The sequence below is a fragment of the Phocoena sinus genome, chromosome 15 (genome assembly GCF_008692025.1).
Source record: "Phocoena sinus isolate mPhoSin1 chromosome 15, mPhoSin1.pri, whole genome shotgun sequence".
NCBI classification, from domain to species: Eukaryota; Metazoa; Chordata; class Mammalia; order Artiodactyla; family Phocoenidae; genus Phocoena; species Phocoena sinus.
The window spans coordinates 72,617,176-72,643,289 of NC_045777.1; the positions used below are offsets into that span (position 1 = coordinate 72,617,176).

At 52.9% G+C, this 26,114-nt stretch overlaps 2 protein-coding genes across 12 annotated transcripts; one reads left to right on the top strand and one right to left on the bottom strand.

Moving 5' to 3' along the window:
• Nucleotides 1-7,311: 7,311 nt before the first annotated feature.
• On the bottom strand, nucleotides 7,312-16,733 carry ZNF668 (zinc finger protein 668). Of its 10 annotated transcripts, none has more exons than XM_032605477.1 (6): nucleotides 16,606-16,733; nucleotides 13,013-13,169; nucleotides 12,708-12,773; nucleotides 10,495-10,878; nucleotides 9,712-10,380; nucleotides 7,312-9,281 (listed from the first exon to the last, which is right to left on the bottom strand). In XM_032605477.1, the coding sequence occupies exons 4-6, from the start codon at nucleotides 10,521-10,523 to the stop codon at nucleotides 8,069-8,071; spliced, it is 1,911 nt and encodes a 636-aa protein (XP_032461368.1). In that variant the 5' UTR covers nucleotides 10,524-10,878; nucleotides 12,708-12,773; nucleotides 13,013-13,169; nucleotides 16,606-16,733; the 3' UTR covers nucleotides 7,312-8,068. The 10 variants fall into 10 exon arrangements, with proteins under 10 accessions (XP_032461368.1, XP_032461372.1, XP_032461370.1 ...); XM_032605481.1 differs by lacking the exon at nucleotides 13,013-13,169 and having other exon boundaries at nucleotides 10,495-10,601; nucleotides 10,712-10,878; nucleotides 16,606-16,703; XM_032605479.1 differs by lacking the exon at nucleotides 13,013-13,169 and having other exon boundaries at nucleotides 10,495-10,601; nucleotides 10,671-10,878; nucleotides 16,606-16,703.
• Nucleotides 16,734-17,400: 667 nt separating this feature from the next.
• On the top strand, nucleotides 17,401-26,085 carry ZNF646 (zinc finger protein 646). Of its 2 annotated transcripts, none has more exons than XM_032605470.1 (3): nucleotides 17,401-17,672; nucleotides 18,828-24,247; nucleotides 25,565-26,085. In XM_032605470.1, the coding sequence occupies exons 2-3, from the start codon at nucleotides 18,910-18,912 to the stop codon at nucleotides 25,684-25,686; spliced, it is 5,460 nt and encodes a 1,819-aa protein (XP_032461361.1). In that variant the 5' UTR covers nucleotides 17,401-17,672; nucleotides 18,828-18,909; the 3' UTR covers nucleotides 25,687-26,085. The 2 variants fall into 2 exon arrangements, with proteins under 2 accessions (XP_032461361.1, XP_032461362.1); XM_032605471.1 differs by having other exon boundaries at nucleotides 17,401-17,583.
• The last annotated feature ends 29 nt before the right edge of the window (nucleotides 26,086-26,114 follow it).

The following is a 26,114-nucleotide window of genomic DNA, read 5'->3' on the forward strand; positions in this document are numbered from 1 at the left end:
TTCTATGCCAGGGCCTCCAGATAAAAGCTCACACTGGCCAAGACCTTGACTTCATCCTCATGAGACACTAAGTAGAGGACCCAGCTGAGTCAGCCTGGACTTCTGATCTATAGAACCATAAGATAAGAAATGGACGTTGTTTTTAAGATGTTAAGTTTGTGGTCATTTATTATGCAGCAGTAGAAGCAGTAAGATTTGAGCTGAGACTTGAACAGAAAGAGCATCACGGGCAAATCTAGGATTATGGGTTCCATCCCCAGGAAGCAGCAAGTACAAAGGTCCCAAGACTGGGAAGAAAATAAACAGAAGGCCAGCATGGCTGGAGCCTGCTGAGTGTAAAAAGTAGGTAAGAGATGAGGTCAGAGCTGGGATAGGACTTGAATGGAAAGCAGGCTCCAGGGAGAGGGCTTTTAGTTGAGAATGGGCTGTGCATAAGTAATTGAGAACAAGTCTCCAAATCTCCTTGGTTGAATCTAGAATGACCACCCCATCTACAAAGCCTGCTGCCTTCCCTTACCTCTGCCTCAGCCCTGGTTCTGGAGTTTTCTCCTGCAAGGAGTCCCAGTTTATGCAGACATTCAGCTGGGGAGGGGATCATGACTGAAGTCCAAAGTACAGACTAAGGAGTGATGCCAGCTATTGCCCCAGCGGCGGGGCCTATGATTTTGCATTCCCAAGATGCTTTCACTACCTGGGACAGTCCTGGCAGAGAGTCAGGGAATTAAAGGAAGTTGGGGCAGAAGAAAAGTGAGGGCCAAAAGTCAGACTGTCTGGGAATTATCCAGATAACAAAATGGGACAAAGACATCACAAGAAAAGAAAACTTCAGATCACTATTTCTTATGAATATAGATGTAAAAATCCTCAACAAAATACTAGCAAACAAAATTCAGCAATATATAAAAATGATTATATAAGTGGGATTTATCTCAAGAATGCAAGGTTGGTTTAACATCTGAAAATCAATTAATGTAATAAAGAATATTAGTAGAATAAAGAACAAAAACCCTCTGATCATCTCAATAGACACAGAAAATACATTTGACAAAATCCAACAACTTCGATTTTCTTTTTTTTTTAATTAATTTATTTTATTTTTGGCTGCATTGGGTCTTCATTGCTGTGTGAACGCTTTTCTCTGGTTGTGGTGAGCCGGGGCTACTCTTCGTTGTGGTGCACAGGCTTCTTATTGTGGTGGCTTCCCTTGTTGAGGAGCATGGGCTCTAGGCATTCAGGCTTCAGTAGTTGTGGCACGCAGGCTCAGTAGTTGTGGCACACGGGCTTAGTTGCTCTGCGGCATGTGGTATCTTCCCGGACCAGAGCTCGAACCTGTGTACCCTGCGTTGGCAGGTGGATTCTTAACCACTGTGCCACCAGGGAAGCCCAACAACTTTGATGTTTTAAAAAAGCTTAAGAAACTAGGAATAAGAGGGAACTTCCTTAACTTGCTAATTATCAAAGGGCATCTGTGAAAAAGTCACAGCTAATATCATACATAAATGATGAAAGACTGGATGTTTTCCCCCTCAGATCAGGATGTCTTCTCCCATCACTTCTATTTAACCCTGTAAGCAATAAAAAGAAACAAATGGCATCCAGACTGGAAAAGAAGAAGTAAACAATCTCATTTTACAGATGACATGATCTTGTATATAGAAAATCCTTAGGAATACACACACACACAAATATTAGAGCTAGTAAACTGGTTCAGCAAGGTTTCAGAAAACAAGAACAATGTACAAAAATCTATTGTATTTCTCATCACTAGCAATGAACAATCCAAAAAAGAAAGAAAACAATTCCATTTACAATAGGAACAGAAGGAATAAAATACTTCTATATAAATTTAACAAAAGAAATGTAAGATTTATACACTGAACACTATAAAACACTGTTGGAAGAAATTAAAATCTAAATAAATTTAAAAATACCCCATGTTCATGGGTCAGAAGATTTGATATTGTCAAGATGACAGTACTCCTCAAATTGATCTACGGAGCCAATGCAATCCCTATCAGCATCCCAGACAGTTTGCTTTTCTTTCTCTTTTTTGCAAAAGTTGACAAGCTGATCCTAAAATTCATATGGAAATGCAAGGGATCTAGAAAAACAAAACTAATCTTTAAATAGAAGAACAAGTTGGAAGACTCACAGGTCCTGATTTAAAATTTTACTACCAAGCTACAGTAAGCAAAACAATGTGATACTGGCATAAAGAAAGATATATACCCAGGGAATAAAATTGAGAGTCTGGAAATAAACCCTTATATTTACAGTTAGTTTATTTTCAACAATGAAGTCAAGACAATTCAGTGGAGAAAAAATAGTCTTTTCAACAAATGGAGTTGGGAGAATTGGATATCCACATGCAGAAGAATGAAGTTGGACCCTTACCTCAAACCATATACAAAAATTAACTCAAAATGGATCAAAAATCTAAATGTAAGAGCTTTTAGCTATAAAAACATAGTTTATTTGAAAAAAACTTTTATGCATTTTAAACTTTTATATTTATAACTAAATTATAAACTTTGTAAATGTTTATAAAACCCTTGGATGAAAACATAGGCATAAATTTTCACGACCTTGTATTAGGAAATGGGTTATTAGATATGGCTCTCAAAGCACAAGCAAAAATAGACAAAAATAGACAAATTGGACATCAACAAAATTAAAAATGTTTGTGCTTTAAAGGGCACCATCAAGAAAGTAAAAATACAACCCACACAACGGGAGGGAATTTTTGCAAATCATAAGAAACTTGTATCTAGAATACATAAGTCTTACCATTCAACAGAATCAATCCAATTTAAAAAATGGGCAAAGGGGGACTTCCCTGGTGGTCCAGTGGCTAAGACTTGGTGCTCCCAATGCAGGGGGCCCGGGTTTGATCCCTGGTCGGGGAACTAGATCCCACATGCCACAGCTAAGAGTTTGCATGCTGCAACTAAAAGATCCTGCGTGCCACAACTAAGACCCAGCACAGCCAAATTAAAAAATAATAATAATAATGGGCAAAGGACTTGGAACAGATATTTATCCAAAGACGATATACAAATGGCCAATAAGCCCATGAAAAGATCCTCAACATCATTTGCCGCCAGGGAAATGTAAATCAAAACAACAAATTTACACCTACTAGGATGGCTGTAATAAAAAAGACAGATAATAACAACTGTTGGTGAAGATGTGGAGAAACTGGAACATTCATACCCTGTTGGTGGGAATGTAAAATGGTGCAGCCACTTTGGCAAACAGTCTGACAGTTGCTCAAATGGTTAAACATAGAGTTACCATATGACCCAGCAATTCCACTCCTAGATATATACACAGAGAATTGAAAAATTTGTCCACCCAAAAGTACAGGTACTTCCCTGGTGGCGTAGTGGTTAAGAATCCGCCTGCCAATGCAGGGGACATGGGTTTGATCCCTGGTCTGGGAAGATCCCACATGCCACGGAGCAACTAAGCCTGTGCGCCACAACTACTGAGCCCGCATTCCACAACTACTGAAGCCCGCGCACCTAGAGCCTGTGCTCCGCAACAAAGAGAAGCCACTGCAATGAGAAGCCCGTGCACTGCAACGAAGAGTAGTCCCCGCTCACCACAACTAGAGAGAGCCTGTGCGCAGCGATGAAGACCCAGTGCAGCCAAAAATAATAAATAAAATAAGTAAAGGTATTTTAAAAAAAGACAGGCTCACTTAGTTCATTTAAAAAAAAAACAACTTGTACATGAATGTTCACAGCAGCATTACTCACAATAGACAAAAAATGGAGACCCAAATGTCCATCAGCTGATGAAAGGATAAATAAAGGTAGCATATCCATACAATGGAATATTATTTGACAATAAAAAAGAATGAAGAATTGATCAAACTACAACATGGATGAGCCTTGAGAACATTATGCCAAGTAGAAAATCCGTCACAAAAGACCACATATTGTATGACTCCATTTACATGAAATGTCCACAATAGGCAAACCTATAGAGACTGAAAGTAGATTAGCCATTGACGAGGGCTGAGGGAAAAGGGTTGGTGGGGGGAGGGGCTTGGATCAATAGGAAGTGACAGCTAATGGGTATGGAGTTTCTTTTTTTTTTTTTTTTTTTTTTTTTGCGGTACTCGGGCCTCTCACTGTTGTGGCCTCTCCCGTTGCGGAGCACAGGCTCCGGACGCGCAGGCTCAGCGGCCATGGCTCACGGGCCCAGCCGCTCCGCGGCATGTGGGATTCTCCCGGACCAGGGCACGAACCCGTGTCCCCTGCATCGGCAGGCGGACTCTCAACCACTGCGCCACCAGGGAAGCCCTGGAGTTTCTTTTGAGGGTATGAAAATATTCTAAAATTAGACTGTGATGGTTGCATAACCCTGTGAATATACCAAAAAAACACTGAATTGTACACTTCAGACAGGTTAATTGTATGGTATATGAATTATATTTTAATGCTATTAATTTTTTGAAAGTCAGACTGAGTCCTCAGGGAGCAGGAACTAGGGTATGGGATACTGGGGGTGTCAGAGAAGAGGGACCAAGGGATGGGTGTGTTGTCTGGGCCCAGAAAGGGAGCAGGAGTTGTGGATCTGTTCTGAACATCCAGGGAACCCACTTCATCCTTCACTGTAGATAGATACCCAGGGATATCTGTTGATTAGTGTATGTGGTATCTTTACACCTATTTTTAAAAGGTGCCTCCCCAAACCCCAAGATAAATCATCTTGCTCAAGGCCAAAACTCAAGTCAGTAGTAAACAAAAGTTCCCCTGCTTTCAATCCCTCAGTCCGGTGTCTGTTTCTTTCCTGCTCTGGATATGGTTATGGGCAGTGAGTGTCCTTGGTCAAACTGGTGCCCTCTTTCTGCAGCCATGACACTGATCCCTGCTGTTGCCATGTGGCCCCCTTGTTCTGCTGTGGAGAACAGGAATGAGGGCCTGGGCATGACAACACTGAGTGAGGCCCCTGACACCAAGGGGATACCTAGTACTTCTGCTCCAGGTGCTACCTGGTGTACCAGTCCTGGGCTACAGCCGGCTGCTGCCTAGTCCCCATGACTGGCAGTGGCACACCGGGCACTTCCTAAGGCTGCCAACTTGGTGGCCCCCAAGTCTACAGATAACAGCATAGAAAGAAGGATCTGGTTCATTCCGACCTTTGGCTTTGTTTTGGCTTATAAATGCAGAAGGCCTGGTGGTTGGAATTTATAGTCCAGAATCAGTTCTTGATTATCTTTCTAGAAATATTCTATAGGAATTTGAGCACTTATGTGTAATTTGGCCCAAATGGGAGCATACTAACCACACTGCTTTGTACTTCACTATTTTACACTTGACATATTTTTTGAATATTGCTCAACATATATTAATAAGCCTCATTTTTTTAAACATTAAAAAAAATTTTATTTACTTATTTTTGTGTGTGTTGGGTCTTCATTGCTGCCTGCGGGCTTTCTTTAGTTGCGGCGAGCAGGGGCTACTCTTTGCTGCGGTGCGTGAGCTTCTCATTGCGGTGGCTTCTCTTGTTGCGGAGCACTGGCTCTAGGCACGCGGGCTTCAGTAGTTGTGGCACATGGGCTCAGTAGTTGTGGCGCATAGGCCTAGTTGCTCTGTTGCATGTGGTATCTTCCCGGACCAGGGCTCAAACCCGTGTCCCCCGCATTGGCAGGTGGATTCTTAACCACTGCGCCGCCAGGGAAGTCCTGATACGCCTCATTTTTTTTTTTGAGTTTTGTGTTTTTCTTTCTCTTGGCTTTTTTTGTTTTTAAACATCTTTATTGGTTTACAGTGGTGTGTTTGTTTCTGCCTTATAAAAAAGTGAATCAGCTATACATATACATATATCTCCATATGTCCTCCCTCTTGTGTCTCCCTCCCACCCTCCCTATCCCACCCCTCTATTTGGTCACAAAGCACCGAGCTGATCTCCCTGTGCTGTGCGGCTGCTTCCCACTACTGATAAGCCTCATTTAAAAAAAAAAAACTGTTGCATAATATATCTTACAGAGGCCTTATATAGTTAGTCCTTTGCTAATGGACATATAGGGTGTTCCCAGTTATCACAAATTTTGCTGCACCGAAGAATCTTTCATCTTCAGTTTTGCCACAGAACTGGAGAAGGAAATCTGTGATGTAAATTCTTTGAGGTGTACTTGCTGAGATTATATGCATTTAACCTTTTTTAAAAAAATGTGTTTGGGGCTTCCCTGGTGGCGCAGTGGTTGAGAGACCGCCTGCCGATGCAGGAGACACGGGTTCGTGCCCCGGTCCGGGAAGATCCCACATGCCGCAGAGCGGCTGGGCCCGTGAGCCATGGCCGCTGAGCCTGCGCATCCGGAGCCTGTGCTCCGCAATGGGAGAGGCCGCAACAGTGAGAGGCCCGCGTACTGCCAAAAAAAAAAAAAAAAAAAAAAAAATGTGTTTGTTTGCTTTTTTCCCCCCCTTCCAGTTTTGAGACGTGACATACAGTACTGTATGTTTAAGGCGTACAGCATAATGATTACATACATCATGAAGTATTTAACTTTTGATAAACATCAAATCATCTTCCCAGTTTACACTAAATATGGCGCCTCGTTTTTGTTTTTCCATTTTTGGCCTTTGCAAAATTACTTTAAAAGTTATGTAGCCTTCCAGAGTACGGCTATAACTATCAAATTATTTAACAGCCTACATTTTTCCCGATTTGAATAATCATATTTATCATAAACTACATTCCCAGAAATAGGGCTGCTTTTGAACCCTTTCCCACTCTATTAATTTATTCTTGTGTCAGTAATCTCCTGTTTTTATTCCAGTGCTTTGGTGTTTGATTATCTAGTGTGTCAAATACATCATTTCCACTGTTTTTTTGTTTTTGTTTTGGGCAACACAGCATGCAGGATCTTAGTTCCCTGACCAAGGATCGAACCCTTGCCCCCTGCAGTGGAAGCACGGAGTTTTAACCACTGGACCGCCAGGGAAGTCCTGACAGCTTCACTGTTGTTGGTTTTTAAAAAATATTTATTTATTTATGTATTCGGCTGTGCTGGGTCTTAGCTGCGGCATGTGGGCTCTTTGTTGTGGCATGCAGGCTCTTAGCTGCGGCATGTGGGATCTAGTTCCCTGAACAGGGATCAAACCCGGGCCCCCTGCATTGAGAGCACGGAGTCTTAACCATTGGACCACCAGGGAAGTCCCCACCACTGTTTTTAAATATATATATTGCACAGGAATTTAGGATTTTCAAGTTTTGTTAAAATTTTTTTTTGGATGGCAATGAACTTAAGGATTAAACTGGAGAATCAACATCTTTTAATAATAACTTTCCACTCAGGTACATGGTATATCTCCATTTAATTAGGCCTTATATCCTTCAGGACAAAGATACTATTTTCTTCATACAGGGTTTGCATGTTTTTTGTGAGATTTACTCCTTTGTAGTTTATGGGTTTTGTTGTTATTGTGAATGGGACCCCAAGTGTATTTTCTAATTTGTTATTGCAATTTGTGGGAAATAGTAACTAACTTTGGGCCTCAGTTTATTATCTGCAAAAAGACAGAAGTAGAGCTACTCAGTAACAGGTCAAGTAAGTGTGGGCTAAACAAAGCGAAATAGATTTGTTCATTGCAGGATTTATCGATGACTTTAATATACTTTGATCACCAAGAATCCCCAATAAGGGTACAGGAATTTCCTGTACTTACTTGACCGTGGAACCCTTTGTCACAAGACATTCTGAAACGTAGAGAAAACAGTGCACCCAAAAACCCTTCTAGTTTCTAATTTGTCAATCCAGGGATCTCCACTGAACCTTATCTGATGCCCAAATTCCCATTACTTACCCCCGACCAGAACACAGAAGACAACCCAGTGTCAAAGAAAATGCTTTAATGAGTGGTGCTCAGAGGGAGCCATGTCTCTCAGAGGCTGCTGCCAGCCTCCACTGTCCCCAGCTCTTTGTCAGGAAGGTTAGCTAGCTGCCTGGGGTGAAGGGATGGATCTGGAGTCTAAGAGTGAGCTGAGGCAAAGGGAGGTTCAGGAAGCACCCTGTAGGGGCGGAGCTCCCAGGAGTGTGGCAGAGGGGGCCTGGGACTCAGGCTGGCCCCTCTTCAGGCATTCCTAGCAAAGCCACGAGGGGCTCGAGGGGCGTGGGGGTCCCGATGGGCACAGGGTGGGTACGTTCGTGCTTGCGCAGGTCGCTGGCACTCAAGAAGGCCTTGGGGCAGTGGGGGCAGGTGTAGGGGCGCACAGAGCTGTGGGTGCGGCTGTGCTTGCGCAGCCCAGCCCGGTCTGAGAAGCTCTTGCCGCACTGGGTGCAGGGGAAGGGCCGGAGCTCTGGGTGCGAGCGCTCGTGCCGTCGCAGCAACGTCAGCGTAGAGAACGTCTCCTTGCACTCCCGGCATACAAACTGTGGTGGTTTCTCGTCCACCTCCTCACCCCCCACTTCGCCTGACCCCCCCAAGGGACCAGGAGCCTCCCCAACCCCAGCATCTTGGCACTCCACGTGCTCCACCGTCATGCCCACCACTTGCCACTGGGTGGCCATCACACCACCCGATTCCGGAGGCAGCCCCAGCAGCCCTGCTGCAGGGTCCCCGAGCCCAGCCCCTGCTGCCGGGGCTGCTGAGCCCTCGCCTGCCATGCTGACCGGCAGCGCCAGCCCCACCACCAGCTCCTGCTGCGGGGGAGGCCCTGCGGCCTCGCTACTGCGATGGGTCCGCTCGTGCTTCCTCAGGCTTGACGAGACCACGAAGGACTTTCCGCACGCGTTGCAGTGGAAGGGGCGCTCACCCGAGTGCACCCGGCTGTGCTTAGTGAGGCTGGCCCGCTCGGCGAAGGCTCGGCCGCACTCCTCGCAGCGGAAGGGTCGCTGGCCGGAGTGCACAAGCGCGTGCCGCTTGAGGTCCCAGGACGCGACGAAGGTCTTGTCACACTGCAGGCACTTGAACGGCCGGTCGCCTGTGTGCACCCGCCGATGCATGGCCAGGTCGGCCGGCTGCCGGAAGTCCTTGCCACACTTCTCGCAGCGGTAGGGCTTCACACCCTCGTGCGCCCGCTGGTGGCGCCGGAAGCTCGAGGGGTCGGAGAACATGCGGCCGCAGCGGGGGCAGAGGAAGGGCTTCTCGCCAGAGTGCGTGCGCTCGTGGCTCTGGTAGGAGCTGAGCTGCGTGAAGCCCTTGCCACAGGCCGGGCAGCGGTAGGGCTTTTGCGCCGCATGGATGCGCTGGTGGCACGTGAGCGAGGACGAGCGGGAGAAGCTCTTCCCGCACTCTGAGCAGAGGAAGGGGCGCTCGCCAGTGTGGGACCTGTGGGAGTGGAGAGGCCCGGAGTGAAGGTGGCAGCCCATCGCCCGACCCCCGCCGCCTGTCTGTACTGTACGTTAGGGCCCCCTAACATCGCTGGGGCCTTGGCCCAATCCCCTAAGGGCCACAGGTCTGTACCTCAGAGTAAGAAACTTTCAGGCTGGGTGTCTAGGTGTTCTAGATCCATCTCTGCACTCAACAGACCCGGCCCCCACTCGTACCTCCTGGGCAGCAGCCCAACTTCAAGCCCCACCCCCTTCCTAGTCCAGGAACCCAGGCCAATCAGACCCCAGTTTCATCCTCTGCCCCCATAGCTCTGCCTCACTCACTTTCCCATTGGTTCCTTCCGATCTTTGGGACTCAACGCCTTCACGCTATTGGTGCGCTCTTCCCAACCCCTTCAGCTGCCTCCCACCCAGCCCAGCGCCCTCACCGCTCGTGGTTACGGAGGTCCTTGAGTTCCGCGTAGGCCTTGCCGCAGCGCTCGCAGCTGTAGGGCCGCAGGCCTGCATGCGTGCGCCGGTGCTTGCGGAACACCGAGGGGTCAGCGAAGCTCTTGCCACAGTCGGCGCAGACGTAGGGCCTCTCGCCGGTGTGACCGCGCTGGTGGATCTTGAGCTTGGAGAGCGCGCCATAGGCCTTGGGGCAGTGCGCGCAGCGGAAGGGCAACTCGCCGGCGTGCGAGGCCAGGTGCACGCGCAGGCACACGGGCTGCATGAAGCGGCGACCGCACTCGGGGCAAGGGAAGGGCTTCTCGCCCGTGTGGCTGCGCCCGTGACTGCGCAGCTCTGGTGCCGTTTTGTAGGCCTTGGGGCACAGCGGGCACGCATACGGCCGAGGCTTCGCCGCTGCACCTGACACCTTGTCCCCGCTGGCATCCTCCGCTTTGGGGTCTGGCTCTGGCTTCAGCTTTGCCTCGGCCACCTCCTCTGTGCAGTCTGCAGGCCCATGTGTGGCAGCATGGCGTGCTGCCCGGGGTGCATTTGGAAACGTCTTGGTACAGGACAGGCACTTATAGCGACGGCCAGAGCGCTTGTAGCCAGGGGCTGGGGACCTCTCCTCCGAAGACTCTACCTCCATGGCCTGGATGGGCGGGGCTTCTCTGCAAGAGAGGCAAAGTTAGAAGCCACACCCCTTTCCAATTCTCCAAGGCCGGTCTCCTCACCAAAGCCCTCTGAGGCCTCAGAAGGAACTCTATCTTATCTGCATTTCCCACCTGGGATGCACATCCTTCCTCGCAAACATTCCTGTCTCTCTGCGCTCAAGTTTCCTCTCTGGTCTGTTCACTGATGAAAGGAGCTGGACCAGGTGACCTCAGAGGAACTAAGAGAGGCCGGGATCATCGAAATGCCCACCTGCACTTCCCTCCCCAGCCTCTGGGCTTCTCCAAACCTTGTGGCATTCCCAGAAGGCCCAGGCTCTGTCCATCTCACCATCTTCCTTCTACAGCTGAGAATCCAAGCCTTGTGCAAGGCTGCAGACACGGAGGCTACCTAGATGTGGGTCTGGCCTGAAGGTCTCCAAGTGCTCAGGAAAGACAGAGGTAGGTCCAGAAGAAGGCAGAGCCAGTGGGCTAAATGTGGTGATTGGCACCATCTGTCTGGAAGGGACAGGTCCCCAGCGTATGTATTTTGTCTTTCCCCTCTGGTTGGTTAGCTTTCAGAGGCAGCAACTGTTCACACAGAATTCTGGCCTTGCACAGCTGTAAGGTACTCCACCCCAGATAGGAATCCTGGTCCACCCTCTGCTCTGGAATGGGTCTTTGGTTCTTGCTCCCATAACTCTGGTAATGGGAAGTTCAATTACTCTCAAAGCAGCTTGAGCCATTGCTAGCAGAAGTTAGAAGTCTCTGTCTCATACTCAATGTATCTGCTCTGGCCTGGCCTCCTGGAACACCCACTCTAGCTATGGCCCCTTCTTTCTCTGCTCAGAGCCCAGACAGCCTCCACCCAGCTGCTCCCGCAGATCATGGCTGGGAGGAAATAGGATTAACAGCTGCATTAGTCTTAACACCAGCTCATCCTCCCTGGGCGATGAAGGGAAGAGGATTACAGCAGATCCACTTAAGGTGCAGCAGCTGCTGGGGCAGCCAGGGTGGGGGGAAGGACAATGTTATAGAGAGGGGAGGGGAGCCAGGTGTGTCCAAAAGATGGGCTGGGAGGTAGGAGGTTTGGATCCTAGCACTCCTTTCTAGGCCTGTTTCCTCATCTGTATACCTCAGGGGTTGGTGTCTTCTAAGTTATGACCCAGGGAGGACGCAGGAGTCCCCGGGTGGTTGGCAAGGGCTGCATCTTTAGAATCAGCACCCTTCTGCCTGGTGGCCCTGCCTCAGTCTCCCACCCCTACACACACAATCTAGTGTGCACAGGCAGCCGGAGTCTTCTCCCTAAGGTACCATGTGATGCTCTGTCCCCTGCTCAAGAATTTTTCATGGCTTCCATCACACCACGCAAGTTCCCAGGTCCTTCCTGGCTGTTATGAATCCTACCAATCCTTCCTTTGAGCCTTACTTCCCGGGCTTCCCTGGTGGTGCAGTGGTTGAGAGTCCGCCTGCCGATGCAAGGGACACGGGTTCGTGCCCCGGTCCGGGAAGATCCCACATGCTGTGGAGTGGCTAGGCCCGTGAGCCATGGCTGCTGAGCCTGTGCTCCGCAACAGGAGAGGCCACAACAGTGAGAGGCCCGCGTACAGCAAAAAAAAAAAAAAAAAAAGAGCCTTACTTCCCAAAGGAAGGTCTTCCTGCATCTCCCCTTTGGTTTCTGCCCTACATCCCACACAGCTCTGTTCCACCCTCAGCTTGGTTTTTCACTCTTCCCACTAAATCCTAGGTCTGGAAGGTGAGTTAAAGGGCTTGAGGCCCAGCCTTCCCCAGGGCTTGAATTCCGCCTAGTTTCTAGGGAATCTGCCTATCCTTGGATGAGGCCCTCACTACCTCCTTTCTAGATCATCTCTGGACAGTCTGATAAAGTTTCTCCTTAATAAAAATGATAGCCTGGGACTTCCCTGGTGGCTCAGTGGATAAGACTCCGTGCTCCCAATGGAGGGGGCCCGGGTTCCATCCCTGGTCAGGGAACTAGATCCCACATGCATGCCACAATTTAGAGTTTGCATGCCACAACTAAGGACCCCGGGAGCTATAACTAAGGAGCCTGCCTGCCACAACTAAGACCTGGTGCAACCAAATAAATAAGTAAATATTAAAAAAAAAAAAGAAAATGATAGCTTACATTTACCGGGCACTTGCTAAACAGCAGACAACATCCTAACCTTTTTACATGTATTAACTTACTTGCACTTCATGTCAGCACCATGAAAAACGTTCTGTTATTACCCCATTTCACAGATAAGGGAACTGTGGCCCAGAGAAACAATTTAGCATTGTCATTAAGTGCAGTCTCCGAAGCCAAACTGCATGGCTTCGAATCTTACCTTCCTCACTTCCTAGCTGTGACCTGGTGCGATTTACTTCATGCCACAGGACCTCAGTTTTCTCATCTGAAAAAAGGGAGGTAGGTAATAACACTACTTACCTCACAGGGTTGGGTGAGGGCTGAATGGGATAAGAATAATTACTGCCCTCAATTACTGAATCTTCTCAGAGCCAGACACCTTGCTGAGTGTGCAACCTTATTTAATTCTCTCATAGCTTCCTGAGATAGGGATTATTGTCCTCATTTTACAGACTAATAAACTGAGGTTCTGAGAAGGTTAGTGATTAACCCATGGTCACATACCTAGTAACTCATGCAGCTGAGACTTGAATCCAGGTGTTTAATTCGCCTTGAGTAGTTGGGCCCTCTCAGGCTTATCTGCTACCTGGGCCAGCCCCACGATGACCAGAACCCTGAGCTCAGGTTACACGTTGGTCTCCTCTCATTCCTGTAGAAGTCCCTGGAGACCAGAGCCAGCACCCTTTATGTTTGTTTCCCTCTCAGAGGGCTGGAACCGTGGGTTCCAAGCTCTGGGCCCATCTGTGAGCCAGAAACCAGGTAGCTGGAGGGGTAAATCCCTCCTCCTAAGGCACTTCCCAGGGGAAATAGTAGGGGCATGCCAGGCACAAGCTCCATAAAGAACGAAGGATCAGGTAGGCTAGGCCCCTGTCTAAAACCCCTCCATTGGGAATTCCCTGGTGGTCCAGTGGTTAAGAATCTGCCTTCCAAAGCAAGGGACGTGGGTTTGACTCCTAGTCGGGGAAGTAAGATCCCACATGCCACGGGGCAACTAAGCCCGCGTATCACAACTAGAGAAGCCTGCACGCCGCAACAAAGACCCAGTGCAACCAAAAAAGTAAATATTAAAAAAAACAAAAACCCATCATCAGGGGCTTCCCTGGTGGCGCAGTGGTTGAGAGTCTGCCTGCCGATGCAGGGGATGCGGGTTCGTGCCCCCGTCCGGGAAGATCCCACATGCCGCGGAGAGGCTGGGCCCGTGAGCCATGGCCGCTGAGCCTGCGCGTCGCGTCCGGAGCCTGTGCTCCGCAACGGGAGAGGACACAACAGTAAGAGGCCCACGTACCACAAAAAAAAAAAACAACCATCATCAGCTCTTCACTTCCCTGTTCACGGAGGACTCTTCCACCCACCACTCCCTAGAGTGATTCTCTGAACTCCCTGCATGAAAATAATCATGCAGGGAGCATGGGGTAGGACTCAGAAATCTATTCTAAACATGCTTTCTGGGTCATTCCAACTAACACTCATTTAAGAACCTTAGGTTTTCAGAAGCTTCTAGGAGAGAGGCATTTTTAATACACCTCTTTTTCAGATGTGGAGATTAAGGCCCCCGTAAGGGGAAAAACGTACATAAGGACACACAGCTAGTCAAGGAGCCCAGACTCAAACATGAGTCTTCAGGTCCCTGGGCTGGGCTCTTTCTCTACCAGTCTTCATTTACTTAAGGTTTATTAGCCAAATCATGAGACTTTCCACTGCTCCCAGGACAAAGACCAATATCTTTTCCATGGCAAGCAAGGCCCTGAACTATCCAACTCCTGCCTATCCCATCTCCCACTCCTCTCCCCTTGGCTCACTAGGCTCTACCCACACAGGCTCCCCCTTTTTCCCCTCAAAGACTTAAATTCCTTCCCATCTCAGGGACTCTACACTAGTAGTTTCCTCTGCTAGAAACATTATTTCCAAGGGTCTTTGTGTAACTATCTCTTTGATTCCATTTGGGTCTCAGCTCCCTGTCACCTCCTTAAAGAGGGCTTTCCTGACCACCTTTCTTAATGCTATCTGCACCCCTGCTAATCACTCTCTATCCCCCTCCTGTTTAATTTCCTTCATGTTGCTCATCTGGATGACATGCCTTGCAAATTTACCATGGACCAGGTATCATTCTAAGCATTTTATGTGTGCTACTCAAGCTAAGCCTCACAATGGCCTAGGAGTTTGTTACGGATGAATGTGCGCACGCATGGAAGCAAGGCCATGTGAGAACTTAAGACAGAAGGTGGCCACATACGATCCAAGAAAGGAGCCTTCACCAGGAACTGAATTGGCCAGCACCTTGATCTTGGACACCTCAACCTCCAGAACGGTGAGAAATAAATTTCTGTTGTGCCCCCCAGTCTGTTATTTATGTTGTTGTTGTTATGGTAGCCCAAACAGACTAAGTTAAATAGTATTATTTTCCCCCCATTTTTCAGACAAGGAGACTGAGGCACACAGAAGTGAAGAAACTAGTCATAGTCACAGCCAATACTCAAAGCCAGGTGGTCTCTGCCTCCCAAACTTCTGCCCTCTGTCCCCTGCTTATTGCTTTGCTAGCACTTATACATCGTATGGTTCAGTTAATTCTGTCTCCAGCTTGAGAGTCTAGGCTGGCAAAGAGGCAGGAACCTTTATTATTCTGTATCCTCTACACATAGAACCATGCTTGGTGCCCAAAACAAACTGAACAAATCAACCTCCGAGGCGGTATTTGAACCCAGGTCTATAGCCTCTGCCTCCTCCATAGTAGGAGTTTGTAAGAATGTCGCTCAACAACTATTTAGTAACTGAATTTCTCTGCTTTTCCAAGTTCACAGGGTCCAAATATCGCCCCCAGTACCCCACAGTGGATTCATTGCTCTGGTGAGGGAGGCTTGTCTTTGTCTTTGTTTACTACTGAATTTAGGGGGCGGGACACGTCCTGCTGCATGAACAGGCTCTAAATGCCAGGGATGCAGAGATTTAATTCCCAGAGTTTAGAACCCTGCGGGCAGTGATGAGGTGAAAAGCCACTTTTTATCCTCTCTGCACCTCAGTCTCCCCACCTCTAAACAAGTAGTTACCAATAGGCCTCACAGGCCATGAGAGATCCGGTGAGACGGCAGATGGGGAACTGTGAACCATGCAGAGATAAGAACTAATCATCTCCTAGGCATCCAATCTGGTCAGTCCACAACCTAATCCCAACCCACTTTTCCAGCCTCACCTCCAGGGGCAGTGTGCCCCTCCCGACAGCGACCTTAGCTCCAGCCACAATTCTCAAACTTCACCACCTAAATACATCTCCATATGCAGTTCCCTCTGCCTTCTCCCGTGGGAAAACTCTTTTGCATCTTTCAAATACCTGCTTCCCCAGTGCCCTCAGGAATACTTAATAAGACTATAGAGGTAAGAGCGCCATGGCTCTCTGGGCCTCAGTTTTCTCATCAGTAAAATGAGGTTTCTGAGGCATGTGGGAGTTTTAAGGTCGTTAGAGCCGAGAGCTGCGGAAACCTTGCGCGTTCTCGCTCCCTACAACTGTCTACGTGTCGGGCCCCCGGCAGACAGACAGCCCCGCAGGGCAGGGCCCTGGGCTGCCTCTTCTCAGGAAAAGCCCTGGGAAAACGAGGAATCGGAGAACGCGGCAAGAAGGAGTGAACGAAGGATGACAGAATGAACAAATGAATGGACCGAAGGCCATACTTTGGACAAAGGCCGGCAAGATGGCGTTCTCTAGGACCGCGGGAGGGGCGGCCAGGACCTCGAACGGGGAGGGGGGCCGCCGGCGCCGGGGACCGTGCTTGACGGGCCGCACGCCTGGGACAAAAGCCCGCAACATGGCGGGCTCTAGGACCCTCGTGTGCGCGCGGCGCAAGGCGGGCAGCCATGCCGCCCTAGCCCAGGCGTCTGCTGCAGCCGGTCCGCCGGGACAGCCGGCGGGTTCTAGGACCCGCTGGGCCCAGAGGCCGCCCGCCCGCGCCCTCCCGGGGCCGCACTCCTCCCGCCCCGCCCGCGCCGCTCGCTCCAGTCCAACCCCATCTGCCCTCTGCACCCACAGGGAAACTGAGGCCCGCTCGGATTGCGTCCGCAGTGGGACTGCCCGGGGGTCCCTGCGGCTTCCTGCCGGCATTTCCTACCTGAACAGACTGGGGCTGGCTCTGTGGCGTCAACGGCAGCTCCTCTCACCGACGGAACCCGGGACACAGCCAGGGAGCGGCAGGCGCTAGGACCCAGCTTGGGGGGGGGGGGTGGAGGGGGAGGGACGGAAGGCGGGGCCGGCGAGCGGAAGTGGAAGGGAGCTTTTCCCGCTAGGGAGGAAGGCAAAGTTTATCCGAGCACCCCCCAGCCGAAGGTGGCGGAGAAACACCTTGCAGGGGGTCTCTGTGGGTGCTAATGACAGAGGACACCGGAATAGGTTTACGGGATGCACCGGCTATTGCTAGCCTGGGGATAGATCACCGTGAACTAGAAGGTGGGAGGACAGAAAGGCCATGCCCAAGATTTGTAGTACCTAAATCCGCTTATATTCCACAACATTTCCCTTAATAGCAAGGAGTAAATGACGCTCCCTTCATCTGTCTTTAGAAGTTTTACAAGAAGCCCCAGGAAAAGTGTCGCCAAAATACTGAGGCTAGGGCTGCAGAACCCTTTCTATCCTCTTCTGCGCTCACCCAATATGCACCGTAACGATTTTAGCGGCTCTTCCCGGAAGTGTGGCTAAGGTTAGTCCAGAACGACACAGCTCTTTGACCTACGTGGGCGGGGCCAGAGTCGCGCGTTAGCCGCTTCTCATCTAGCACCGGAAATGTGTCTGTGTAGAACCGCTGCTTGGAGGCGGGACAGAAGCATTTTTAAGGCGGAAGTTTCGCGGGGAAGCTTTTGCGGCTAGGACACTTCCTGTTTCCTAGTAACAATAGGAAGTGTCCGCGGAGGTGGGGGGTAGACTGCTGGCTTGTGCCAGCTGCGCCTTCTTTCCTCTGCGTCCTTCCTTCTCCCCCTCTCCTTTCCCTCTTTCCCTCCCCTCCCACCGCCCAGGAGCCCTGGCAGAGTGTGCGTGTGTGGGAGCTCGAGAGCCCCTCCACAACCACCCCTTGGGGTGCGCGGCTGCAGTTAGGGTGAGGGTCCCAGTGCGCAGGCGCATTCCCGTTCGCGGTCCCCAACGGACGCACCCGCGGCGGGAACGAGAAGGGGCCACCGGTGTGAGGTAGGGGTCCTAAGAGAAAACTGGTCGAGGAGATGAGTGAGGCAAGAGGACCTTATTGGTGGTTGATTAGGAGAGGCGACTCTTGAGCGAAGGGGCTTTGTGAAGTGAGAATTCTGGGAGCAGGTTCAGTAAGGGGGTTTAGAGTCGGAGATAGGAGTTGTATTGGGGTCCCAAGGGAGTGAACAGTCAGAGTCAGAGAAGGCCAAGGTGATGTAGGAGGCATGGGGGCCTGCCATGGAGAGAGCAAGGGCTTTGGAAAGAAGATTGAGTCAAACGGGCTGGCTCGTGTGTAAACTGGGATAACAGAGGCACTGCAGTGTGTTGTGAGGACTAAGTGACATAACGAATATTCTTAGCACAGTGCCTGACACATGGTAATGCTTAGGTAGCACGTGTTGCTGTTGTCATTAGTATTATGAGAGAAGATAGAAGAAAAAATGAGAAGGGATGGAGAGGCGTAGGACAGCTAAAGGTTGGGGGTGAAGAGCCAGAAAGGAGATGAAATTTCCAAGATGGAAGATCGTTTGGAATCCAGGGAACCCAAGAGAGTCTTTCAGAAACGTGACTTTGTGACCCTGAAAGGAATAGGGCAGGTGGGGGAGCAAGCCAGCCCTTTCTCTGAAGGGGACCTCTAACCTCACCTCTCAGGTCCGAGGCTGTCAACTGAAGAAAGAAGCTGCTTTTTCCATGCCTCTAGGCTACTCTGTTTAGCTGAGGGGTGAAGGAGGGAGGATTGGAGTTACCTTATAGAAGGTCCTAGGAGAGGTACAGGTATCCTTTTAAGATGTCGCAGAAGATAGGTTGTTTCAGATTTATAGAGAGCAGAGGGTTAGGGACAGTAAAGCTTTGGGGATTTGGTCTGAAGACAGAATAATAGATTTGTGATCAGAGGTAGGTTGCATTCCTTTAGACGTCAGTTTCCTTATCTATATCTCCAGAGATGAGTCAGGCCTAGAGGAGCTGCCATGTCTGGGGAGCTTGTATGCAGGGAAGTATTAAATGATGTTGCTTCCAGAATAGATCCAGTAGAGAGCAGGTCTCTGGGCATTGCTGCTTGGGGAACCCATCTGTGCCCTCTGGTGAACTTGTTGCTCATAGAACTAAGAGGCAAAGTTAATTCAGGCTCTCCTTCTGACCACTGCCCCCTGTTCCTAGGCCTTGGACCCTCCACCAGAGGAAGATGCTGTTGCCACCTGCCTGCTCTTCCTGAACCTTCAGGTTTCTGCCACACTGCCCCATGGAGGACACGCCCACCTCACTCAGCTGCTCTGACTGTCAGCGCCACTTTCCTAGCCTCCCAGAACTGTCACGGCACCGAGAACTGCTCCATCCATCTTCCAACCAGGACAGTGAGGAGGCTGACGGCATCCCTCGGCCCTACCGCTGTCAGCAGTGTGGGCGGGGCTATCGTCACCCAGGGAGCCTGGTCAACCACCGCCGGACCCACGATACTGGCCTTTTCCCCTGTACCACCTGTGGCAAGGACTTCACCAATCCCATGGCCCTCAAGAGCCACATGAGGACTCATGCTCCTGAAGGCCGCCGGCGGCGCAGGCCTCCGCGCCCCAAGGAAGCCACTCCATGCCTCCAGGGGGAGACAGTGTCCACTGACTCCTGGGGCCAGAGGCTTGGCCCTGGGGAAGGCTGGGAAAACCAGAAGAAACATACTGAAGAGACATCTGGCTGTGAATCTGGGCCAGACCCTAGGGCAGCTCTGGACACTTGGGAAGATCCACCCACCAGACAAAGAGAAGGCTGGGAAAGCCAGCCAGATCCTGAGGAGGGCACAGAGGGCTGGGGGCCCACCACCAACTCTGCCAGAGACCCACCGCTCCCCACCCCGGCCAGCAGTCTCCTTAGCAATTTGGAACAGTATTTGGCTGAATCAGTAGTGAATTTCACAGCAAGCCAGGAGCCCACCCAGTCCCCTCCTCCTGAGGAGGAGCGGCGGTACAAGTGCAGTCAGTGTGGCAAGACCTACAAGCATGCCGGGAGCCTCACCAACCACCGCCAGAGCCACACCCTGGGCGTCTACCCTTGTGCCATCTGCTTCAAGGAGTTCTCTAACCTCATGGCTCTGAAGAATCACTCCCGACTCCATGCCCAGTATCGGCCTTACCAGTGTCCCCACTGCCCCCGCGCCTTCCGGCTCCCCCGAGAGCTGCTGGAACACCAGCAATCCCATGAGGGTGAAAGTCAGGAGCGGCTGTGGGAAGAGAAAGGGATGCCCACCACCAATGGGCACACAGACGAGAGCAGCCGGGACCAGCTCCCTGGTACACAGATGCTAAATGGCTCTGGGGAGCTGAGCACCTCTGGGGAGCTGGAAGATAGCAGCATGGAGGAGTATCGGCCATTCCACTGTGAGGACTGTGGCCGTACCTACCGCCATGCTGGGAGCCTCATCAACCATCGCAAGAGCCACCAGACAGGTGTCTACCCCTGCTCCATCTGTTCCAAGCAGCTGTTCAACGCAGCTGCCCTCAAAAACCACGTGCGGGCTCATCACAGACCCCGGCAAGGAGCCGGAGAGGATGGGCAGCCATCAGTACTGCCAGCTTCCCTGCCGCTGGCTGAGACCACCCACAAAGAGAAGGAGGTCCCCACCGCCACCCTGGACCACCGCCCCTATAAGTGCAATGAGTGTGGTCGGGCTTACCGGCACCGGGGGAGCCTGGTGAACCACCGCCATAGCCATCGGACAGGAGAGTACCAGTGCTCACTCTGTCCCCGCAAGTACCCCAACCTCATGGCCCTGCGCAACCACGTGCGGGTACACTGCAAGGCTGCTCGCCGCAGCACAGGCCCAGGGGCCGAGGGTACCCTCGGCCGCCGCAAGGTGGAGCTCCCAGCTGACCCAGTGGGAGCAGAGGCAGCCCCCTGTTCAGATCAGGGACCTGGGTGCAGACATGAAGAGGGGGCCACCGATGTCCCGCCAGCAACAGATAGGACCGCGCCACAGATATGTAGCCTGGGTGGCACGCTCTTTGAAGACCCTGAGAGTCTTGAACGTCACGGCTGGAGCCATGGGGAAGGGGAGAACGGCAGGACCGAGACCAGGGTGTCACCTCCTCGGGCGTTTGCCTGCCGAGACTGTGGAAAGAGCTATCGCCACTCAGGCAGCCTCATCAACCACCGGCAGACCCACCAGACGGGAGACTTCAGTTGCGGGGCCTGTGCCAAGCACTTCCACACCGTGGCCGCCATGAAGAACCACATGCGCCGCCACAGTCGGCGGCGGAGCAGGCGGCACCGGAGGCGGGCTGGCAGTGCTGGCGGTGGGGGAGAAGCTGAACTCCCGTCAGGCGGGAGCTGGGCCCCAGAGCTGGTGGAAAACGGTGAGGGCCTGAGCCATCCCCAAGACCCTTCAAGGCAAAATCTGAGTGGAGCCGAAGGCAACGTGGAAAGTGATGGGAGCTGTTTGCAGGCTGCAGCTGAAAGGGACAAATGTGGGCTTGAGAGGGATGAGGCCTGTTTCCAGGGTGATAAAGAGAGCAGCTGCACTGAGGAAGGACTGGAAAGGAAGGAGGCCTGTTTCCTTGACAACTTGGACATCCCAGGCGATGAGAGCAATGGGACTCGCTTCTGTGGTGGCCCCCCTGGGGTGGAGGAAGACCAGAAACCAGCCCCTGGCCAGCCCAGCTCCCCTTCCCACTCTGCCAGAGCCGCTGCTGGCTGGCAGGCTGAGGTCTCCCACACGTGTCCTGACTGTGGGCATTCTTTCCCCCATGCTGCTGGCCTGCTGAGCCACAGGCCCTGCCACCCACCGGGCATCTATCAGTGCTCCCTCTGCCCGAAGGAGTTTGAGTCCCTGCCTGCCTTGCGTAGCCACTTCCAGAGCCATGGGCCCGGGGAGGCAGCCTCCGCACAGCCCTTCCTCTGCTGCCTCTGCGGCATGATCTTCCCTGGGCGGGCTGGCTACAGGCGTCACCGGCGCCAGGCTCATGACTCCTATGGTACGACTGAGGGCTCAGAGGAGGAGGGGGAAGAGGAAGGAGCAGCAGGGGCAGCCTCCGCCCACAGCCCCCCACTACAGCTCTCGGAAGCAGAACTGCTGAATCAGCTGCAGCGGGAGGTCGAGGCGCTGGATGGCGCCGGGTATGGGCACATCTGTGGCTGCTGCGGTCAGACCTACGATGACCTGGGCAGCCTGGAGCGTCACCACCAAAGCCAGAGTTCTGGGAACACCAATGGCGAGGTTCCCAGCCTCATTCATCACCCGGGAGAGTCAGGTGATGCCACGGGGATGGCTGCAGATGGCACCTTTGAGGGCACGGTGACCTCTTTTTCTGGGGAGGGTGGAGACACAAAGTCTGGAGAGGGAGTAGGTGCCACGCTTGCAGACAACCTTTGTACGCCGGGGGGGGAAAGTTCTCTGGAGACCCAGCCCCGCCCCTTCCGCTGCAACCAGTGTGGCAAGACCTATCGCCATGGGGGCAGCCTGGTGAACCACCGCAAGATCCACCAGACCGGAGACTTCATCTGCCCCGTCTGCTCGCGCTGCTACCCCAACCTGGCTGCCTATCGCAACCATCTGAGAAACCACCCGCGCTGCAAAGGCTCTGAGCCCCAGCTGGGGCCCGTTCCAGAGGCAGGAGGCAGCGGTGAGCCCCAAGACATGGCAGAGGAGGGCCTCGGGCAGGCAGAGGTGGAGAAGTTCCAGAAGGAACTTAAAGTGGAGCCCCTGGAGGAGGTGGCGAGGGTGAAGGAAGAGGCCTGGGAGGAGACCACTGTGAAGGGGGAAGAAGTGGAGCCGAGGTTGGAGACCGCGGAGAAGGGCTGCCAGACTGAAGCCAGCTCTGAGCGGCCCTTCAGCTGCGAGGTGTGCGGCCGGTCCTACAAGCACGCCGGCAGCCTCATCAATCACCGGCAGAGCCACCAGACCGGCCACTTTGGCTGCCAGGCCTGCTCCAAAGGCTTCTCAAACCTCATGTCCCTCAAGAACCACCGGCGCATCCACGCGGATCCCCGACGTTTCCGCTGTGCCGAATGTGGGAAGGCCTTCCGCCTGCGCAAGCAGCTGGCCAGCCACCAGCGGGTCCACATGGAGCGCGGTGGGGCTGGGGGCTCCCGCAAGCTGCCCCGGGAAGATCGGCCCTTCCGCTGTGGGCAGTGTGGGCGGACCTACCGCCATGCCGGCAGCCTCCTGAACCACAGGCGTAGCCACGAGACGGGCCAGTATAGCTGTCCCGCCTGCCCCAAGACCTACTCCAACCGCATGGCCCTGAAGGACCACCAGAGGCTGCACTCGGAGAGCCGGCGGCGCCGAGCTGGGCGGTCCCGGCGGGCAGCTGTGCGCTGCGCCCTCTGCGGCCGGGGCTTCCCTGGCCGGGGATCTCTGGAGCGGCACCTGCGAGAGCATGAGGAGACCAGAGGGGGTCAGGGAGGCCCAAACGGCACCGAGGGCGGTGAGGGGAACCTGGTCGATGACCAGGGACTAGAGGACCGGTGGTGCGGTACTGAGTCGGTACCCCTGCTGGAGGCTGGAGTCATGAGGCCAGTGGAGCAGAGTCAGAGCCCCCTCAAGGCAGCAGGTTTAGAAGGCACGGAGCCAATGTCCTGGGGCACGGGGAAAGCAGATGGGTGGCGAGGAGACAGAGGACTGGTGAATCATGATGGAGATTGGGTTCCCGGGGGTCACGTACCGACCAAGCCGGAAGACGAGTCAGGGGACAGTGTCCCCAGGAGTCCTTGCCACCTTGGCGATAGCCAGCCCAATGGACCTAGTCTGATTCCCATGGATAGCTGGGACAATGGAGACAGCAGCCCTCAGCCTCAGCCGGAGAGCCACGCCTTTTCCTGCAGCCCTTGTGGCAAGACCTCCTGCCAGTCGGAAGGGCCCTGGAAACACCACAACACCCACAAGACGGACCGTCACTATTGCCTGCTCTGCTCCAAGGAGTTCTTGAATCCTGTGGCCACCAAGAGCCAGAGCCACAACCACGTAGCTGCCCAGACCTTTGCCTGCCCTGACTGTGGCAAGGCCTTTCGGTCCCACCAGGAACTCGCCAGCCACCTGCTGACTCATGCCAGGGGCCTCAGTCAGGTGTCGCCCCTGATGGAGGCTAGAGGTCCCAAAGCTGGGGCTGTGGAGGATGAGGTGGATCTCCCTGGTCAAGTCCGGAAGGCCCCATCAGAACCCCCCAGGGCCCCAGGAGAGAATGCCGGGAGAGCTAATGGAGGCCAAGGCGTCAGGTCCGCAGCGGCTGTGGACGAGGAGCGGCCCTTCCGCTGTGCCCAGTGTGGGCGTTCCTACCGCCATGCCGGTAGCCTGCTGAACCACCAGAAGGCCCACACCACTGGACTGTATCCCTGCTCCCTCTGCCCCAAACTTCTACCCAACCTGCTGTCCCTTAAGAACCACGGCAGGACCCACACGGACCCCAAGCGCCACCGCTGCAGCGTCTGTGGCAAGGCCTTCCGGACAGCTGCCCGGCTGGAGGGCCACGGGCGGGTCCACGCACCCCGGGAGGGGCCCTTCACCTGCCCCCACTGTCCCCGCCACTTCCGCCGCCGCATCAGCTTCCTGCAGCACCAGCAGCAGCACCAGGAGGAGTGGACAGTGGCCAGCTCTGGTACGGGGACATGAATGGGCTTGGGCAGAGGATTGGAGGGTCCCAGAGGAGGCGGGCACACAGTAGAGGGTGAAAACTGGCCCCAAGGGGAGCAAGGAGTGAGAGGATCACGTGGATTTCAGGAGGCGGCCAGGGCTGGGATGTAGAGAAAGCTAGTTTGTGCATGCTGCCTTTTGAGTGGCTGAGATCTGAACCCCTGGGGGCTACCTTACCCCAAGGTGAATAGGTAGCCTGGTGGGTTGGGGTAGTCAGGGGTGGTAGGGAGTGGTCAGGGGCAGAGGCAGCTGCCGGGGCTCCTCTGCTGTGCTGGAGCTAGAGAGGAACGGTCTTTTTGTTTTGGGAGGGGAGGTAGCTGTGTACCACCTGGCTGCTGCATCCGGACACTCCCCTGATCCAGCCAATTAAGTAATGATTTCCAGAGAACAAGATGGTCTAGGTTCTGCTCTTCCCTAGAGTAGGCAAGGAGCCAGGGAAAAAGGAAGGGGGCATGGGAGGCGCCCCCGGACCATGGCTTCCATGCTGACCTGGTCAGGGAACAGGGTCATTAGTTGGCACCCAGCTCCCTGTCCCTGTTTCCCCGAATCTTGTCTCTGCTCCCCCTCCTCTTTTCTTGGAAACTAGACCCTTGGCCCTTTCCCACCTCTATTGGCCCACGTTTCTTCTCCTTCCCTTTATTCAACCTTCTCTCTCTGCTGTGCATTTCCTTTTTGGGATCCAACCAAACCACCCTTTCCACCTGCACACCTGCCTCCCCGCCGGCACACCTTTAACTGGAGGACTGAGTCACAGATAATTGATTCTTTGAAACCAGGCCCAGCTATAGCAACAACAGTTATCAGCCCCTATTTCCCTTCCGTCAGGGGGAATCTCCAGGGAAAGACACCTCCGCCCAGCCTTGCTGGAAGACGAGGCTGCAGAGGAATGGGAGAGCCTGTTCCCTCAGCAAGTCCCGGGCTTGCTCTCCACCTCCCCTAGGGATCTGTAGCCCTTCTCCCAGGGCCACTTCCATTTATTGGCCCCCAAAGTGGGTGTCCCTGAGATGGTGGGCCCCTTGACCAGAGATTTTCAGGGCAGGAGGGGTGGGTGGTGAGATTCCCCTGAGAGTGCTGATAAGATGGCTTTCAGGATAAAAGCGTTCTTGTGACCCCAAGGGAATGAGTGAGGAGTTAGTTAACCAGGTCTGGGGAAATAATTGGGAGTTCTCACACAGGCCTTGGGGGCAGGGGCTGTGGGGAATGGCCTGCAGGGCTAGGGAGAGGGAGGGGTACAAGCTGTGTGGGGTTTGTGCCCTCAGTCGCCTCGTCTTTCTCTCCCCAGGAACCCCAAAGGCACCAGCGGCGGGCAGAGGGGACTTGTCATTGCCCCCTCCACCCACCCCCACGACCCCACTCCTGGACCCTTCACCCCAGTGGCCTGCAGACCTCAGCTTCTCCCTCTGAAATTCAAGTTTCCAAAGATCAGAATACGGGGTAGTGGGAGGGCAGGTTGTAGGGAAAGGCTTGATCTCCTTGTTTTGCTCAGGAGTAGTTTGGGCATCCCCAGCTCTCTTCTCTCCTCCTGCAAAGAGGACCCAGATCTGGCTTCTTTCCCACGGAGGGGGTGAGATGTTCCTCCTGTCCTGTCCTTCAAGGACCTCCTTTCCCCTGCCTTTGTCACCATGCTCTTCCCTGTGACCAGCCCTGCAAGAAACCCAGTGCCAGGCTCTGCAGCCAGGCCACCCTCACCAGCCAGATTCCAACACTCGGGAGAGGCAGATTCAGAGAGAGAGCCATGGGTGGGAATGTTGCCTGTGGAAGGGGGGAGCCCTTTACTACAATTTGTAATTTATTTTCTAAAGTCTATTTTGTAACAATTTATTTAAGTTTAA